The sequence below is a fragment of the Xyrauchen texanus genome, chromosome 50 (assembly GCF_025860055.1).
Source record: "Xyrauchen texanus isolate HMW12.3.18 chromosome 50, RBS_HiC_50CHRs, whole genome shotgun sequence".
In the NCBI taxonomy this organism is placed as follows: Eukaryota; Metazoa; Chordata; class Actinopteri; order Cypriniformes; family Catostomidae; genus Xyrauchen; species Xyrauchen texanus.
In genome coordinates, this window is record NC_068325.1 from 15,959,856 (window position 1) to 15,978,283 (window position 18,428).

At 38.5% G+C, this 18,428-nt stretch overlaps 1 protein-coding gene across 1 annotated transcript; it reads right to left on the minus strand.

Moving 5' to 3' along the window:
• Positions 1-8,870: 8,870 nt before the first annotated feature.
• Positions 8,871-17,892, minus strand: LOC127641200 (lipoprotein lipase-like). The gene is made up of 10 exons (XM_052124019.1): positions 17,630-17,892; positions 15,678-15,865; positions 15,260-15,439; positions 14,933-15,044; positions 14,309-14,542; positions 13,733-13,975; positions 12,419-12,539; positions 11,744-11,923; positions 11,202-11,309; positions 8,871-11,068 (listed from the first exon to the last, which is right to left on the minus strand). The coding sequence occupies exons 1-10, from the start codon at positions 17,730-17,732 to the stop codon at positions 11,017-11,019; spliced, it is 1,521 nt and encodes a 506-aa protein (XP_051979979.1). The 5' UTR covers positions 17,733-17,892; the 3' UTR covers positions 8,871-11,016.
• Positions 17,893-18,428: the final 536 nt, after the last annotated feature.

Genomic DNA, 18,428 nt, shown 5'->3' on the forward strand with positions numbered 1-18,428 from the left:
AGATATAGTGCTATGAAAGGTGTTGACTTCAGCAAGAGTTAGGATCACAAATCACAGATCTTGGATGAATGTTCATATTTATTCAATATATATTCTCAAATGTACAAATATATATTCAGAATTATTACAACCTATTCAGGGTTAATAACTAAATATTCAGATTTACAATTATACATTAAGATTTATAACTACATATTCAAGATTGATAACTATATACACTGATGAGCCACTCATAGGTGAATCGAATAAAGTTGATCATCTCCTAACAAGGCCACATGTCAAGGTCTGGGTAGATGGTAAGCAAACAATCAGTTCTCGTAGTCAGCGCGTTGAACGCTGGAGAAATGGGCAGGAGTAAAGACCTGAGGGCCAAAATGTCATAGCCAGGCGACAGGTTCAGAGCATCTCTGAAACGACAAGGCTTGTGGGGTGCTCCTGGTCAGCAGTGTTGAGTACCTACAGACAGTGGTCTGAGGAGGATCAAACCACAAACCTGCGACAGGGCGCCCAAGGCTCATCGATGCTTGAGGGCAATGAAGGTTATCCTATCTAGTCCGAACCGACTGAAGGTCTAGTGTGGCACAAGTCAAAGAATAGTAAATGGTAAATGGTCTGCACTTATATAGCGCCTTTTTAACCTTAACGGTATTCAAAGCTTTACACTGTGACACATTCACCCATTCATACACCATTGGCACTTGCCTGCCATTGGGAGCAACTTGGGGTTCAGTGTCTTGCCAAAGGACACTTCGGCATGTGGAGTCATGTGGGCCGAGATTCGAACCACCAATATCCAACCTACCTCTACCAACTGAGCCACAGCTGCCCCGAAACACTTTAATGATGGTTACGAGAGGAATGCGTCACAACACACAGTGCATCGCACCCTGATGCGTATGGTGCTGCATAGCCGCAGACCAGTCAGAGTGCCCGTGATGACCCCTGTCCACTGTCGAAAGCGCCTGCAATGGGCATACGAGCATTGGAACTGGACCATGGAGCAGTGGAAGAAGGTTGCCTGTGTCCAATGAGTATCGTGTTTTTTTTACATCATGTGAACAGCCATGTATGTGTGCGCCATTTACCTGGGGACGTAATGGCACCAGGATGCACTGTGGGAAGACAGTGGAGGGAGTGTGATGCTCTGGGCAATGTTCTGCTGGGAAACCCGGGGTCCAGCCATTCATCTGGATGTCAATTTGACACATGCCACCTACCCAAACATTGTTGAAGACCAGGTACACCCCTTCATGGCAATGGTATTCCCTGATGGCAGTGGCCGCTTTCAGCAGGATAATGCGCACTGCCCCACAGCACACATTGTTCGGGAATGGTTTGAGGAACATGTTGAACCTTCCTTGCAACTTACAGGACTTGAAGGATCTGCTGCTAATGTTTTGGTGTCAGATACCACAGGACACCTTCAGATGTCTTGTAGAGTCCATGTCTCGGTGTATCGGCACTGTTTTTCACGTGGAGGACCAACAGCATATTAGCCCGTTGGTCATATTGTTTTGGCTCATCGGTGTATTCAGAATAATAAGAATATATTCAGGATTAATAATGATATATTTTCTGATTTACAATTATACATTCAGATTTATAACTGTATATTATATGTATTCAGGATTTATTACTATTTCTATATATTTAGATTTACAAGTACAGTACAGATATTCAAAATGTACAGATATTCAAAATGTATACATATATATATATATATATATATATATCAGTACAATTATACAAGTTTTTTATTAATAATTGTATCTAAATAAGTTAAGTTGACAATAGGAATTTAGATATGTACAACTTTTTCCTTTAAAACTATTTCAAACCTCTGAAAATCATAACTACATTGATGACTGCATGACTCAGCAATTTCAAAAAGGAATACCAATTTCTCATGTCATGATGAGAGCCATAAATGAGACACAGATGAGGGTCATAAACCTCAATAAACCCTCAGTTCACATGTGTTTTATGAGAGCCAGTTTATCCAACTTCAATGTATGGTTCTTGTAAATTTCCCCCCGACAGGTGCAAAAAAAAAGAACAAATGTAAGTGAACCCTTTTGGGTTCCCCAACATTTTCACCGCAGCCTGGCTCTCTCACAAAATCTCACAAATCAAGCAACATCTATGGAATGGTTAACTGCACCCCAGGTCTTTGGACTTTGATGGACAAGCTGATTTTGGTGACCAACCACAAGTCAAGCCCCTCTTACCACACAGCACCAGACTTCAGTCTGAGATGATGTAATTGGTTAGAGCTGTGTGAAAAAGACCAGCTGTTTGTGATCAGCAGTGAAATTCTCTGTTGGCATTATATAAGCTTGAAACACAGGGGAGCCCCTAGGAGAAAAGTAAGCAGCTTTGCTTGGGGTTTCTTCTCGATCTCTGTGTAAATCATGCCAGAAGATATTTCAGCTAAGCCCAGTTGACACATCCATTTCCAGGAGACAGGATCCCTTTACCTTGAACCTAGTCAGGGGAGCAAACTTAGAGATGGCTGGATTTAAACTAAAGAAAAATGTCTTGAGTGAACCTGAGATTGACTGTTTTGCTGTTAAAGCCTTTCCGACGTTGATTGCACAATGTACTGTTATGCTACCAGGATACAGTGAACAAATAATGGTGCTACTAACTTAAAGCACACTCAACAATGAAAGTTTGTCATCATTTACTCACCATTGTTCTTCTAAACCCGGTCTATCCCGGCTCAACTTGGGCCTTTCTGTGTGGAGTTTGCATGTTCTCCCCGTGTTTTCGTGGGTTTCCTCCGGGTGCTCTGTTTCCCCCCACAAGTCCAAAAACATGCAGGTTAAGTGAATTGGAGACTCTAAATTGACCTGCATCTGTGTGAGTGAGAGTCCCCCAGCCACTGGGGGTTGCATCAGGAAGGGCATCCGGCGAAAAACTAGTGCCAAATCAAATTTATATGTGTGTACTATCACGATGCGGACCCTGCAGCTACGCGGGGCAAATGCTAGGAAAGAGAGAGAGCAGACGCTTTTATCATTATTACAGATGATGAACATAGCAAGAAATTTGTCAAAGTTCAACAACATCTACAGCGTTGTACTTCCAAGCTCTCAAGGTGGCAGGAGTAGTATAGGCGCTAGTGCAGAAGAAAGAGGCAAAGAAGGATTTTGTGGTGTGTGTGTGTGTGTGCAGTAAGTGCAAGTTAAGTACAATTAGGCTTTGTTTGCACAGGCAGAAAAAATCAGATTTTTTTGGCCAGTCTGACTCAAATCCGTTTAGGTTTTTGTAGCCTGAACAGCCTGCTCCAAACCTCATTCGTAGGTGATTTGGATTCCGATTAAAATCAAATGTTTCTTAATGCATCTCAGTCTGAACATTCAGATCATATTTCATGTGTTTTTCCCATCATGCATTGTGCTCGACGGGTGTTGCGATGAGAAGACATTGTGGCAGGGCGGAGGACGGGGCCGGGTCGTGATCCTACACACCCGGTCCCGTATTAGGGGTTAATTAAGCTAATTAAGCCTCCTCGAGGGATAAAGGTTGACTGCAGAGGATCGTGCGGGAGAGAGAGATCGTTAACGGACATGTCCATCATGTGTGTGTTTATGTTGTCTTTTAAGTTTGTCATTAAACCATTATTTATATCGTCAAGCCGGTTCTTGCCTCCTCCTTTACATCGATCCCTTTACACTGGTGCCAGAAACCCGGGATACGCCGTAGTAGAGTTCTCGCCACTACCATCCAGCCCAACGGAGCAGCTGCGGCCATCTGCCGGGTGACGAGGAGCCCAGCCGCCTGAAAGAGGACGATGGCCGCCGACTGCGAGGGGAGATAGGGCTCCTAACCGAATGCCTGGAGCGGTCAGGACCGCTGCCAGGGGCAGAGGAGTTCCCTACCAGCCGCTGAAACGCGGCGGGGTTTAAGAACGCCGACCGCGAGCGGGGAGGGGCTCACTGCCGACCGCCTGGAGCGAGAGAACTGCTGCCAGGGGCGGGGGAGACCCCTTCTGTTCCCCGAGAACGTGGCGGGGCGTTCCGTCCGCCAGGGGCTGGAGGACTGCCTCTGATCTGCCCGGAGATGCGCTACAAGAGAATTTTCAATAAACAAATACTCAAAAAGTGAGTTTAGAATGACCTTTTTATTAAAACTTTTCACCCTCCTACAGTGGAAGGTGAAGTATGAGGGGAATCCCAACTGATTGGAATGCACCCATATGTCATATATATATATACTGTATGTTACAGGGCAAATAAAAAAAACTCTACTTCTGTTTCTTTGAGCTATGACTAGCATTTTTTAATGCAAGAATGCATTTGGTCTGAACAGCCCCTTAAAATGCCTTTCAGTGATTGGTGAACCTATCTCAAACTGTCTATACTTCCCCCCCCCACCTGAAGTGGCCATGTTTTTCACACTTTCTATGGCTACAGATTCTTCCTTAGTGTTCGTGGGCAGATTAATTCTGCTCTGGCCCAGCTGTCTACATTCCTTTTACATGTAAAGTCACATTTAGCAATGGCTGGATCACAGGCATAGCTCTTTGTCCAGACTGTTTTTGGGGATCAGAGGATCCTCCTTACCTGTGATTTATGGCGGGTTCTGGGAAAGGGGCCTGTGGCCTTTGGCCCAGTTATCTCATTTAACTTATGTGAATGTAAAGCAATCCAACACTATAGTGTGTACGTCATTTGTGTATCATAGAAAATTACTATATAATTAAGGTATAATTGACAAATACAGTATTGAATGATGTTAAGCTATGACGTTAAGTGCACTAAAACCTTGGGTGTCATAAAATAATTATCAATAATTACAAAATGATGACAACATTTTGGGGTAAACTAATTTAAATAATGCTCTTGATCTCAAATGTTAAAATGTTTCTGTGTATTTTATAATGCAACTTCCATGTTTTGTCTGTGGCAGCATGATGAGGGTTCTGACTGTGGAGACCTTGAGATCACCGGTGGCAAAGGAAGATTTTGATGTTACCACAAGCAACCTACAAGTTTGAGGATAACAGTGACAGATTCTCCCCCTGTAGCCTGTGGTACATGAGTTGCATTCTTGCTATCAAGAAGGACAAATGCTTTGTAGGTGAGAAGTCTGACCAAGTCCTTGAGGAGATAAACATGCTAATGAATGTTAGCAAGACTTCACTTTGTCTCGGCCCTAAATCTCTTATACAACGGGGTTCATCTCCATGGCAGATCAGGGCTCAAGGTAAAGCTAGCTGACTGGAGATGTACCTGTTTTTTCTTGTCTGTAATTGAGCAGTTTGTTTTTGCGGTATTTTGTCTTGCTGCCGTCAGCCTCTTTTGAAACAAAGTTTGTTGTCTTGCTGTGAAAAACAGCCACATGCCGAGAATCATGAACACAGTTCCTTCGATATCCTCCATTGCTCCTTGTTGTGTTTGTGTTATGTTTAAGATGATGTCACGGCAGTAGAGGTGGCGCATATATGATGATCAGCCTATAATCCCACCCACGTTGAAAAGTAAGCTCAGATAAGTAAAGCGTGCTGAGTCGAGTTGAGTCAAACCGTAACGTGCAGTGGAAAAGCCCCATTAGACATATAACTTAGAATGAATAAATAGTTTCTGGGCGGTTGCATAAACATAGCCATTAACTTAAGACTGCATCTAACAATTAGTTTGACTAGCTAAAGACGCCATAGAAAGCCTGTTGCATAAAACAAGCTCACAGTTGTCTTTAGTAAGACAGTCTAATTTGCATTGCATTGTGGGAAAAATAAGACACTGAACAGCTTAAAAAAAATGTCCGACAGTGGACGCTCAATACATTTTTTATTCGCTGAGAATATTTGCTTATTAGAGGACTACAATGCTTCAAAATGTATTTTAATGAACACATTTAGTGATTTAACCCAAATAATTAAAAACAACATTTTGTTACCATTTTTGAAGTCAAAGTCTTCAACCAAGTCTAAACTCAAGCCCCTTTCAGCCCCCACTGGCTCAGCTGAGTTATTTTCAATGGCAAAATGGAATGTAAACAAAAGTTAGCCTGAGGTGTGCTGTCTTACATTTTGGTCTTTAATTAGACTGATCTTAGTTTTTATGCAACTGACTGAAAACATTAAGACCAACATTTTAGACGACTAGTCTAAAACAGTTTTATGCAACCGGCCCCTGGTGGGGATCACATAAACCTGTTATGTCATACATTTTCACATACTCATCTCCAGCAAAACATTAATATACAGCATGGAAGGGAGTTAAGAACATAAAATAATGAGGGGGCCTGGGTAGCTCAGCGGGTATTGATGCTGACTACCTCCCCTGGAGTTACGAGTTAGAATCCAGGATGTGCTGGGTGACTCTAGCCAGGTCTCCTAAGCAACCAAATTGTGTCGGTTGCTAGGGAGTCACATGTGGTCGCTATAATGTGGTTCGCTCTCAGTGGGGTGCATGGTGAGTTGTGCGTGGATGCCTCGGAGAATAGCGTGGGCATCCACACGTGCCACATCTCCACGGTAACGCGCTCAACAAGCCATGTGTTAAAATGCGCAGGTTGACGTCTCAGACACAGAGGCAACTGAGATTCATCCTATGCCACCCGGATTGAGGCGAGTCACTATGCCACCATGAGGATTTAAAGCCCCTTTTCTCCCCAAAAACTGAAACCTTTCATCAAATGTTATTTCTAGCCATTTTACATGCACATGTTACAAGGCGCGATCATATTCTTTTATCAAGAAAATTCAAATTGGATCATAATTTATTTTTTGATATTAGGGCAAAAATCTTGTTCTTGATAATCATTTTTGTATTTGTGGCAGGGCGGAGGGCGGGGCCGGGTCGTGATCCTACACACCCGGTCCCGTATTAGGCTAATCAAGCCTCTGAGGTATAAAGGTCGACTGCAGAGGATCGTGCGGGAGAAAGAGATCGTTTACGGGGCAGAGGGCACCAGTGTAACACAGTTAGATCTCTCTCTCCCGCACGATCCCCTGGAGTCGACCTTTAACCCTCTACGGAGGTATAATTAGCCTAATACGGGACCGGGTGTGTAGGATAACGACCCGGCCCCGCCCTCCGCCCTGCCACAGTATTGTTTTCCTGTAAAAAAAACTTCTAAAAATCCTTAAAACAAGATAAATTTGATATATCTTGATTTAGAAACAACACTGAATAAGATATTTAGGTTTTTCAGAGAATGTATTTTTAACATGTGTATTTTGTCTTACTGTACTGACAGAGTTTTTATAGTTAAAACAAGTGAAAAAATCCACCAGTGCTGAAGAAGTAATCCAAAGTATTTAAAATACGTTACTGACTTTGAGTAATCAAATGAAATATGTTACAAATTACATCTGTAGTGGAATACATTTAAAAAGTAACCCTCCCAACCCTGCCCATATCTAACGTTTTTATGGTCATTAATTGCCAGAAGAAGGCTTTTTCCAAAACACCACTGAATGTATGCAGAATTTAATAGAAATCAGAGGAACTGTCTCCTGCAGACTAACTAGGGATTGAAATGTTGTATTTTGAGACCTCCTTCTTCCATGAAAAGGGGAGGAGATCTTTAAAAAACGCTCTCTGTTTTGGTTTGAGGCTACTAAACGTGAGACGTCCATTAAACAATGTGGGTGAGCCACTTTTTTTGCTATTGAATAGATGAAGCTCTTTTCAAATAAAATGTTATTTAAATGGAGATATCTTAAACTAGACTTTCTGTTATATTAAATTCAAAATATCATGAATTATAGACATTAAACAAGACATTAAACTTATTGATGCTTGGCTGACAACCCCGAAAAATTAAGTGCAAATGCATTTGTTCGGTCTGTGGGCTTTCCAAGAATAATCTTAAATTAAAAGGAATATTCCGGGTTCAATACAAGTTGGGCTAAATCGACAGCATTTTTGACATAATGTTGATAACCACACATTTTTTCTTTAAAAAAAAGCAAAAAGAATTACAGTGAAACACTTGGAAACAATGGAAGTGAATTGGGCCAATCTGTAAACATTAAAATACTTACTGTTTCAAAAGTACAGCCACAAGACATACAAATATGCATGTTAACAGGATTTTAGTGTGATAAAATCACTTACTAACATTTTCTGAGCAATATCCAAATTTTCAACTTCATTGCCATGATGATGTAATACTATTAACCCTAAAACAACCATACAAATGGCAATTTAATCAACTTCACAGCTCAAAATAATACACTAGTTTTAACAGAAGAATTAATGTAAGTGCTTTTATAAAATCATAAGCTCTGCATTTTTGTCTTTAAACCCTCCAGAAATTGGCCCCATTCACATCCATTGTAAGTGCCTCACTGTAACTTTGATTTTTGCGGCTTCTTTTTAATAAAAAAAGGATGTCGAAAAACAAATGTGTGGTAATCAACAATATGCCACAAATGCTGTCGATTGAGCTTAGCTTGATTTGAACCATGAAAAATCCTTTAAAAGTTCATACTGACTTGATGAATCTTAAAGAATGTAACTTTTTCAGTGTTAAAATACTTTCTCCAATCCCAGCTTAAAATGCAGTAAGTAAGCCAATTGTAGGTAAATTTTTTGAAAACTGTAAATAAGTCTCTGTGGAGCTATAACATTTCCTCTGTTTGTTTTGAGCAGCCTGTCTATACAAACACAATAACATTGACTCAACCAATGGCATGAGTTGTGGACTATCTCTTTGTTTGACCAATGGCAGACGGGTGTGTATTCAGAAAGCTGTTGAAAACAAAGTTTACTTTTGTAATTCCGTTAGTTGGCAATAATAGCACAGAAATAACATCAGCTTTAAGAGAGGCAGTTCAGCGATGGTGACATGGTGGACTGATTTTTGTAAACAAACCCGTTAAAATAAAGATCTAAAGCCTTGAAATACTGTAACATAACGTTTATTCAAATTGACTTCGTCACACAGTGCATGGCATATAGATTAATATAATAAATGATCACAACAGGTGACCAAATACTGATCGGATCATCTCCTTCCATTAAATTCAGTTAGTCAAAACAAAGTTAATTTGCTTATAAAATAGAGAAGTTAGATAACTCAAAAGAATAAGCTAAGAGCACTTCAGAAACATGGAATACATACATTATGTGATTCATATACAAATATATACATTCAATAAATATGACAAATGAACAGTTTTTATGTATTTGTGGCTAGTATGTGGGACAGTCAACCCATTGTATTCTTTAGATCCAATGTATTTTATTTTACTTACAAATCTTGTCTGACCCATGTGTGAACTTTGGGCTACATCTCTTATTTATTTTCCAGATTAAACAATTAAATCTAACTTTTAAGTTGCTATGAAGGGGGTACAGAGACAAAACAGTGGGGAAAAAGAGACAAAATTGTTTGATGACTTTTGCTGGTTAAGCCAAACAAAGTTGAATGATCAAAGGGAGCAAAGCCTTTAAAGTGACCTGTGCCAGACACAATAACCCAAGAAACAAAAGGAAGGTACACATTTGAAAAGCTGTATATATGTGTATATATAATGACAATCACAAATATTTACAGTAATCATTGCATATTGATTCAGCAGAAAGTGAATTTGGTCCCGTTTTTGGTGACCCCTCATGGTGAAGGCTATTCAATCGGAAAACTGTAGGCAATTTGAGACAACAGATTTGCCAGTGTGACTTTCGTCTGTAGCTAAGGCAAATCTGAATGGTTGCTTTGGGAACTGAGGCAAAGAGGATTAGCATAGCTAGCAAATCACTCTGGTTAAGAAAAATACTTGTGCAGTGCAACCAAAACAAATGGCTACATAACCTACCGGTTCAGTCCCGAAGTGGAATTTCAAGAGTAATACTGTTAACAGCGAGCTAAACCAAGCAAACTTTAGACCTGTTTCAAGTGGTATCGTTCTCCAAAATGAGAAAACTACTACAACTAACCCTGATAGCACACGTACATCACCCAGACATCTATTTGATGTGTGTTTACATCTGGAAGACCTATTTTTTTACATTATTTGCTCACCTGCAATTCGTCTATAAGAGGTATGTCAATAAATATGTCTTGGATGCCAATAAGATGTTCCGCAGATGTCTTTGAGATGTTTATGATTTAGAATGTTGTAATTCTGATCTTTTTAAGATATTTATTAGATTGTAGATTTTATTTGATTGTGATGCTTTCCAGATGGAAATATCTTAAACAGACATCTCGGAAATGTACGTGTGCTATCCAGGAACGTTTACGTACGTTTACATGCACTTTAAAATTTTAATTTCAGTCAGACTAAAACGGTTTAAACTAAAAACTTTAGTGTGACTGAAATCATACCAGTCCAATTTTTGCTAAGTCAGACTAACAGACCTAGTTAATTGTATATACACAGTATGTAACATACAATAACAGCATGTGTATATATGTAAATAGACCAAAATTAGTACCACAATTAGCCTTGGCCTTGTGCACATAATTCGGAAGACAGAAATGATGCGCAATGGTCAAATATTCAATTACGCATTGTGTCATGCATACTTGGAAAAACCTTCTGTAGTTCAATTAGAACTGTGCATATAAACGTAATGATTTTCTCTTTGGTGGAAAACTAGCAAAACCCTGTAGGTTAAGTGCAGGTAAGTCCTTTCTGCACACCTGCTGTATTTTAACACATTTCACTTTTGTTTAACTAAAGCAGACAGACTGGAACAAACACTTGTGTTGCAGCATTCTTGCATATGTGTATTGCATAGACACATGAGATTTACATTTCATATATTCAACTACTTCAGTAAAGATTGTCTAGCCAGCAATTGTCTTGAAGCAAATGACCTGTGATATGTCATTAAAACTTGAATGAAAAACTCTGCAATGTCCAAAGTGACTTTATGTTTTAAAACTGCACAGCAGTATATGTTCAAGATAGTTGTTTCTTGCAGGATGTGTTTCAGGATTTTGGTCAGGGGAAGGTTGTCTTCAATAAGTCAGAACATACAGTCTCTACCATTCCAGTTCCCAGCTGATTGTATAGAGGTTTCCAGCAGAGGTGGATTTGGAAGTGCGTCTCTATGCGGTGTTTTGTTTGAACGAACTTCCGTGCATCTTCAGCTTGTGCAATCTGTCGGAGTAAAGTGCAGAGGGTTTATTCAAACTAAATCCACTACAACAAATAAAACAAGCACATAGTAGCTCAAACGGAAGGTCAGTTTTAAGGAGCTATGTAAATAGATGAGGAGAGCAGTGCATGTTACCTCTGGTTCTTGCGGCTTGACTGGGCTTCTTTGTCTTTCACGAAGACTGTGGCCTCACCTCCACGTGCAAGGTAGGAAAATTCACCGTCCTTGGCGCTGAAGATGACTCTGTATCAAAAAAGATCTTAGGTTTGAATTTAGACTTAAGGATAATTTGCAAATAAGCGTAGCTTCAACACTGAAGGTGAAGAGTGTAATTTTTGCACCACTAATGCCAACAAACAGAACCGCGGTTCATATGTTTGAGTGGATCGACTGAGCTCGACATAACATCAGCTCATCCAATAGCCTGGGTAGCTCAGTGGTAAAGAAGCTGAATACCACACCTGGAGTTTGCAAGTTCAAATCCCAGGTCTCCTATGAAACCAAATTGGCCTGGTTGCTAGAGAGGGTAGAGTCACATAAGGTAACCTCCTCGTGGTCGCTATAATGTGGTTCACTCTCGGTAGGTTGCGTGATGAGTGATACATTTTGCATCAATGGTAATTACAATTTCTGGATAAAATTCGATTCAAGTTTAACCTTAAATTTGTTATGCTCACTTTGATTGCGTCTCTCCTGACTTGACACGTAGTTTGCGGATGTGGAAGGTATCAGGGTTCCACCAGGGCCAGCTGATGAGTGAATCTTTCTCCCAAAGAATCTTAACCATCAGAAGTTCTCCAATGTCCACATCTGTGGTCAACAGGAAGGATACTGTTGAGTTTGTGTTCAAAGCAGGCCTGTAGAATCAAGCAAAATCCATTATTACAATCTGGACAGAACCAAACAGCAAGTTTAGCACATGGCAGAGTCCAATCTCAGGCAACGTGCTGCTAAAGTTTGTATATTGTTTTTCTGTTTCGTTGTTCATACTTAAAGCATGGCCTGTTTTTGTAAATAAGGTCATAAAACCATACTGTGCAAATGGAGAAACAACACATTTACTCAAAATTGAGTTAGAAATCATATCTCTTTAATTGATATGGCTCAATTATGCTCAGATTCGGAGAAAACTGTGTGAGAATATTTTATAATTAACATAAAAAACCTTTAAAACTTTTAGCTTTAAATGTTTTGGCTTTAAATGTTTTGGCTTTGTAAGGGCACCATGAAAGCCTCTATTAATCTGTCCTGGTATAACACCACAAAACTGCTTTTAGGCTAAATTCAGAAGCATTGCTAGTTCATTCAGAACCCAAAGTCTTGACATACCATCAAATAATGCTAAAACTTACATAACATAGGGGATGTTCTCCTTCTCGCCGTGGATTCCATATAATGAGATCTTCATTGGCTGGTCAGTGTAGCTCAATTTTGTCTTGCTGAAGAAGTGGACCTTCACTTGGTAATGGAAAACTGTGGGAAGATGGTTATATTTAGAAAGTATTTTGGACAATGTAACACTTAACCAGCTCTCAGTAATCCTGACTTGGTTACAGCTCTCCAGACATCTGTTAAGGCACATTCTTGGTGTAATTTTAGATGAAGAAAGCTATTATCATCCTGAGAGCCATATCTCTTCAAGAGCAGTTTAATACTGAGTATGATTGTTCATTTGGCAATAACCATCAATGACGAAATTCTAAACTCCAGTAATGTAGTGTACCCTCCAAAAAAAAAAAAAGGGATTTTTGCATGTTGTTTAGTTTACTTAATTAAAGACTACAGCAACACAATTCTAGAACATTTTGTCACAATTAGATTTTATTGTGATTATCCCATTAAATTTGTCAAATTAAAATGTATTTAATCCTTAATACTTGGGAAATGGGACTACATGAATACTTTTTTTTCAGCATTGATTAAACTGGGAAGGTGATTTCCATTTTCCAGCATGCTTTGCATGGGACTGGATGGAGTGAATAAATGTTGAAATTAAGTGTTATTTCATCCCTTTTTGAGCAAAATGAGAATAGGTGGAGAATGTTTCATGTGTAATGTTCTGTTATTTTGGTACAATTTGAAAAGAGTCTGTTAGGCTGAAGTTTTGGGGGTTACCATTGTGGTGAAGATTGGCGCTTATGATTTAGTTGCTATCAAATTGTCAGTGCAACAATTTCACTGTCCTTACACTTGCTCACCTGGCAAATATTAATATTAATGAAATAAATTAAGTTGGACAATCATAAGAAAATGTATTACATTAAATGTTATTAAATTGAGTTTGACTAACCTAATAAAGTTGAGTTAAAACTACTATAGTACATTTATTTGACCTAATTTAACTAAATTATGTTGGCTCAATGAAAATGAATTAATCTAAATAAACAAAATTAAATTGCTTGTAAAAAGAAATTCACAAATTCAATTAAGTAAGGGCAATTACATTTTGATTTGCTTTGAATTAGCAATCATGTGCAATGGTGTTAAGTTTCAAAACAAATCGTCAAAATAATTTTTCCACTATCCATCCCCGGGCAACACTTTGACAGAAATTATCATGCTGTACTATGCTTCAAGTAGACCAATATGGTACATAGACTAAAATCTGACTGTTTGCTTATTTGAATACCACAGTTCAACCCAAAGTAAACCTTGGTGCTCCTCACCTTTAAAGGGCATCATGTCTCTGGTTTTCAGATACATCTTGCTGCTCCTGCGGGAGCGAATTTTGTTGATGCTGTAGCCCACCTTGTTGCAACGATTCTTGCGACAGCTGAGGCACATGCCCTTGTTGAAGCTGTCTTTGGAGCTGCAGCGGTAAGCCAAGCTTTGCTGTTCCATGTTTACCAGCGAGTCAATGAACAGGTGGACGGAACGCTCATGGGAGCACTTCACAATCTGATCCATGTCTGCGGAGAGCCAGGAAAAAAGTTTAAAGGTAATATTCCAATATTTAGTATACAGTATTCAGTAGTCAGCATTGTATTGCCAGGGTTCCCTTCTAAGGTGGTTAGCTGGTCTCCTAGCCTGGCCAAGCTAGTCTGTAGTCATGGTTTTAGAGGGGTTTGGGCACTTTTCAGCTGGTTAGGCTGGAAGACCAGCTGGCTGACCAGCTAAAACAGCTTAGCCAGGCTGGGAGACCAGTTAGACCAGCTTAGGCAGATTTTAACAGTTTTTTAGAACAGGGGTTTAAGTGATTTTGAAATGTAAAAACATCTTTGAGGGCAACAATGGTATCTCACTTCTTAAACCAGTAGTGGCCACCATCATCATAGTGTTCTGAAGGTCACATCCAGGCTGGAAGGTCCCACCATTGGGGTATATGTCCACATGGCCAACTGGCCTTTGAATCCCAATGCTGCGATCCGGTGAGCCCCGAGTGTTGGTGTGAAGAACATCCACAAAAAGGGCATCGTCAGAGGAAAGAGTGCTCTGGGCATCGGCATACTCGAAGCTAGGACCAGCAGGATCCAACCCTGATGGGACAACCAAGACATTACAATTTAGTTTGTCAATGTGGTCATTGCATGTCTAAAGATTTGATTGGAAAGACGCTGAAAAAACAAACAAAAAATGGCTAGACGTCCGTGTTTGCGCAGCAAAGCATTGAAAAATTATGAAAATGGACGAAAATGATTTACTGTCGAGTAACAAATAGAAGAGAACACTAGTGTCTCGAGATGCATTTTTAAAAGTTGAAGTTCTTTTTAACATAATATGGCGCAAGTTGCAGAAAACTTGCTGTAACGGTCAAAGACATCCATTTAGTGCATGTTTACATACTGTACAAAAACAATCAAAAAAGTGCACATAGATGTAAAAACATGTTAAGTGTGATTGGCTCCAAAGACCCAACTGCTATTTACCTGTGATTCTGTTAACCTTATTTTTGGTAAGAAGACCAGCAATTCCTGCGACATGAGCGCCAAGGCTGTAGCCCAGCAAATGCAACTTTTCCCAAGGATAGTTAAGCTTGGCCTAGAGGAAAAAATCAAAAACACAAGAATTTTCAGTGTTTTGCAAGGAGATAGTATTTTCAAGAAATCAGCCATAAAATCATATATTCATGCAGTCAAGCATGTTCAAAAAAGTGTAACTACAATATCAATTATTTATCTTCAACAGGTGCTCTACAATTTCAACAATTGCCACTCTGACGTAACACTAACCAGCTCAGAGCATGCTTAACATACCTGTAACCAGTTGACAAACTTGGCCACATCTCTGCCCACTAGCTTGGTGTAGGAAGCTGACGTAGGGTAGTGTTGTTGTGCACGGGACAGCCAATCCACCACAATGACATTGGCTGCTGGCTCTTGTCCATACAGGGCTGTTACCAGCTTAGGAACCCAGCTCTCAAACATACCAGTGACCTGAGATGAAAGCACTTGCATCATGGTTTGACCTGCTATACATACACTCTTTAATGACTGCCATGCAAAAACGATTGTGAGATTATGAATATTAAAACTAGAAAATACTGTAGAATCAACATAGAGTGGGTAAACGAATTTTCATTTTTGGGTTAATTATCCTTTTAAACATTAATTTACTTCAAAAGACCAGGGTGAGTTGATGTTTTAGAATAACACATGAGGTATATGCACTTACTGTCCATCCATGAATAACTATGAAAGTCTTAGTCTCTGTATTAAAGTTGCATTCTTTGATAGTTTGTGGTTGACCAGGAATTATATAACACAGATCGTCCTCCGGTTCATCTATGGTTCTAAAGGAGAACTTGGATTCAATGTCAGTGAAGTCCATCATCCATTCTGTTGCATTGTCCATGATATTACCTGTCCAATAACACATAAACAATGAGCTTACCAGCCAACAATACCAATTTACAACACTTCCCATAGACTAAATACTGCTTACATTCAATTATTTTACTTGTAAGCTGCTTATAAATATTTTAATTATTAAAGTTTTAAAGAAGCTTATCTTTCATGTGTTCATGCTTTTCGCTTATTTTGAATTGAAGGAATTAGTTCCAAAAAGCTTGGATCCTTTCCCAGTGCTTGTATGTAAAAAATAAAAAGGATAAATGCCAACAAAACTCAATTTAAGCCTTATTAACGGTCTGACCTGCACTACTTTGCCATACCAGTAAAAGTCAAGAAATGTGCCTAGTTTTTGATATATACATTTTATAGTTTATGTTTACAGATTGTACGCTTACAAAGAGTTGTATGACATAATCTGACATTTAAACATTGATGTACAGCATAAATCACTATTAAAACAAAACAAACTGACCATAAAAGACACTTCTAACAGTTTATATGACATTTATAAAAATAAAATATAAATACAAATATTATACAAGAAATTGGAAGTTTTACAGAATCTGAAAATGTTTCAACATGCAAAAGACTAAAAAAAACCCACATAAACAATACATAACCAAATTAATAAAACTTGAATAAATGTATGCATAAAGTTTATAAGTGCCATATGAATAAATGATCAAATGAAAATTATTTTAAAAAAATACGGAATCTAAATACACACAGTACTGTGCAAAAGTCTTTGGCAGATAAGAGGTTTCACAAAAGCATTTGTCTTTAGATGGTTATTTATATCTTCAGCTTTAGTGTCAATAGGAAATATAAATGTTAGACTCCCAAATATTACTTTGCAAATAGAAAGAACAGGGAGCCCTGCAACAGATGTCATTGCCCCCGCAGAAACTTTTGTACAGTACAGTGTGTGTATATATATATATATATATAACCATGCAACATTATCTTTTAACATTAAAGAAGATAAATAAATAGCTAAATAAATAAATACAACTTAAATAAAAAGTTTATTAGAGTAAATGTAATAATTAAATGATAGAAACACTCAAAGAGTTGTGTTTTTACAGAATCTCATTTTTTACCAAGCCTTTTAAGGCTAAAATAACAAAATAAAATAAAAATAATAAACTGATATAAAAGCATTATAGAAGTTTTACTCCCATGTATCTATTTACTCATGCGCTAATATGGCATTTATAATAATAGAGGATAAATAAAACAATTATACAAGGAATTTTAAGTTTTATAGAATCTGAAAATGTTTCAACATGCAACATTGCAGAAGCATAAAAAATAAAACTTGAATACTACAAATGCATGCATGATTTTACAGAATCCATTTTTTTACCATGCAACATTGTCTTTTAAGATTTAATAAATAAACTTAAATAATTTTTAAGTGTGATTTGAATAATAAACTGATAGAAACACACAAGAAGCTATTTTAACCATGTCTTTTAAGACTGAAATAACTAAAGAAAAAGAAAAACTGACAACAATGCGTTATAATCGACTCCTATGTCTCTATTCACTCATGCATGATAAAGTTCTAGCCTCCTGTTATTTACCTGTTGACGCATGCAGTTAACTCTTGATCTGTCGCGGTACACTAAGACAAGTCTAATAAGTTATTTATCTAAAATAATATTTTTACGACTGCCTGAGCAAAATATTCACGTGCAAGCACCTGAAAAGTAAACTTTTAAAACTTTTTAAAATACTCCAATTTGATCAAATAAATGTGTTTATACTTACTAGTGGTCGAATCAGTTGTCGGCACAATCGTAGTCGCCAAACCAGCAGAAATGGACGCAAAACATATCCAAATTATAAAACCAAAATTGCTCACTTTTCCCATGTTACTTTAGGTCAATTATTACGGCTGTAATTTGAGGATTAAATCTAAAGTGGAAACAGTTGTGGTCCAGTTATTCACAGTATAGCAGCAGGTTTGTATTTCACTTGGAGGTATAGAAGCGTTACTTTTAGATGTCGATGTCCAGAGCTTCTCTCAAAGTTTAAATCAGTTGCCGCTACAAGCGTGTCTTTATCCTCAGTTTTGGGACCGCATGCAAATCACTCACATTCTATTGGTCGAGAGGGGTGGAGTAAGACCTGACCTGACCAATAAAAGACCAGGAACCCCCACACGGACTCATCACTCACAATTGCAAGTTATTAAAGTAATGGAGCCCCTGAGCACCCACAACCGTGTAATCGATTTTTCATGTTATTTTTCTTTTTGTTGTCTTTCTTTTATCGTTCTTTCCACTATTGTTTTTTTTTTTTTTTTTACATACTATGTTTTTTTAAACCCCTTATTTGTACGTCTTTTTGTACATATTTGTAAAAAAAAAAAAAAAAATAGTCAAAATGGTAGATAATGCCTCTATATTCACTTCCACATTTCAGATCTTGTTTACCAGCTTCCAACTTCATTCCTGTTTCTAAACTACAGCCTCAACCTGCACAACATCATTCCTGCCAACTGATAACATCGCCCACACCATTGTATCACTAAAAGGAGCGGCCAGAGATCGAAGCCTGGCCACCC

Coding starts and splice junctions, on each gene's coding strand:
- LOC127641200 (XM_052124019.1), bottom strand. CDS start 17,732: ATGGGAAAAGTGAGCAATTTTGGTTTTATAATTTGGATATGTTTTGCG. Junction 11,310..11,743: donor TCAGGAGAGACGCAATCAAA/GTGAGCATAACA, acceptor TTTTTGATACAG/AGTCATCTTCAGCGCCAAGG. Junction 11,069..11,201: donor TCAAGCCGCAAGAACCAGAG/GTAACATGCACT, acceptor TTACTCCGACAG/ATTGCACAAGCTGAAGATGC.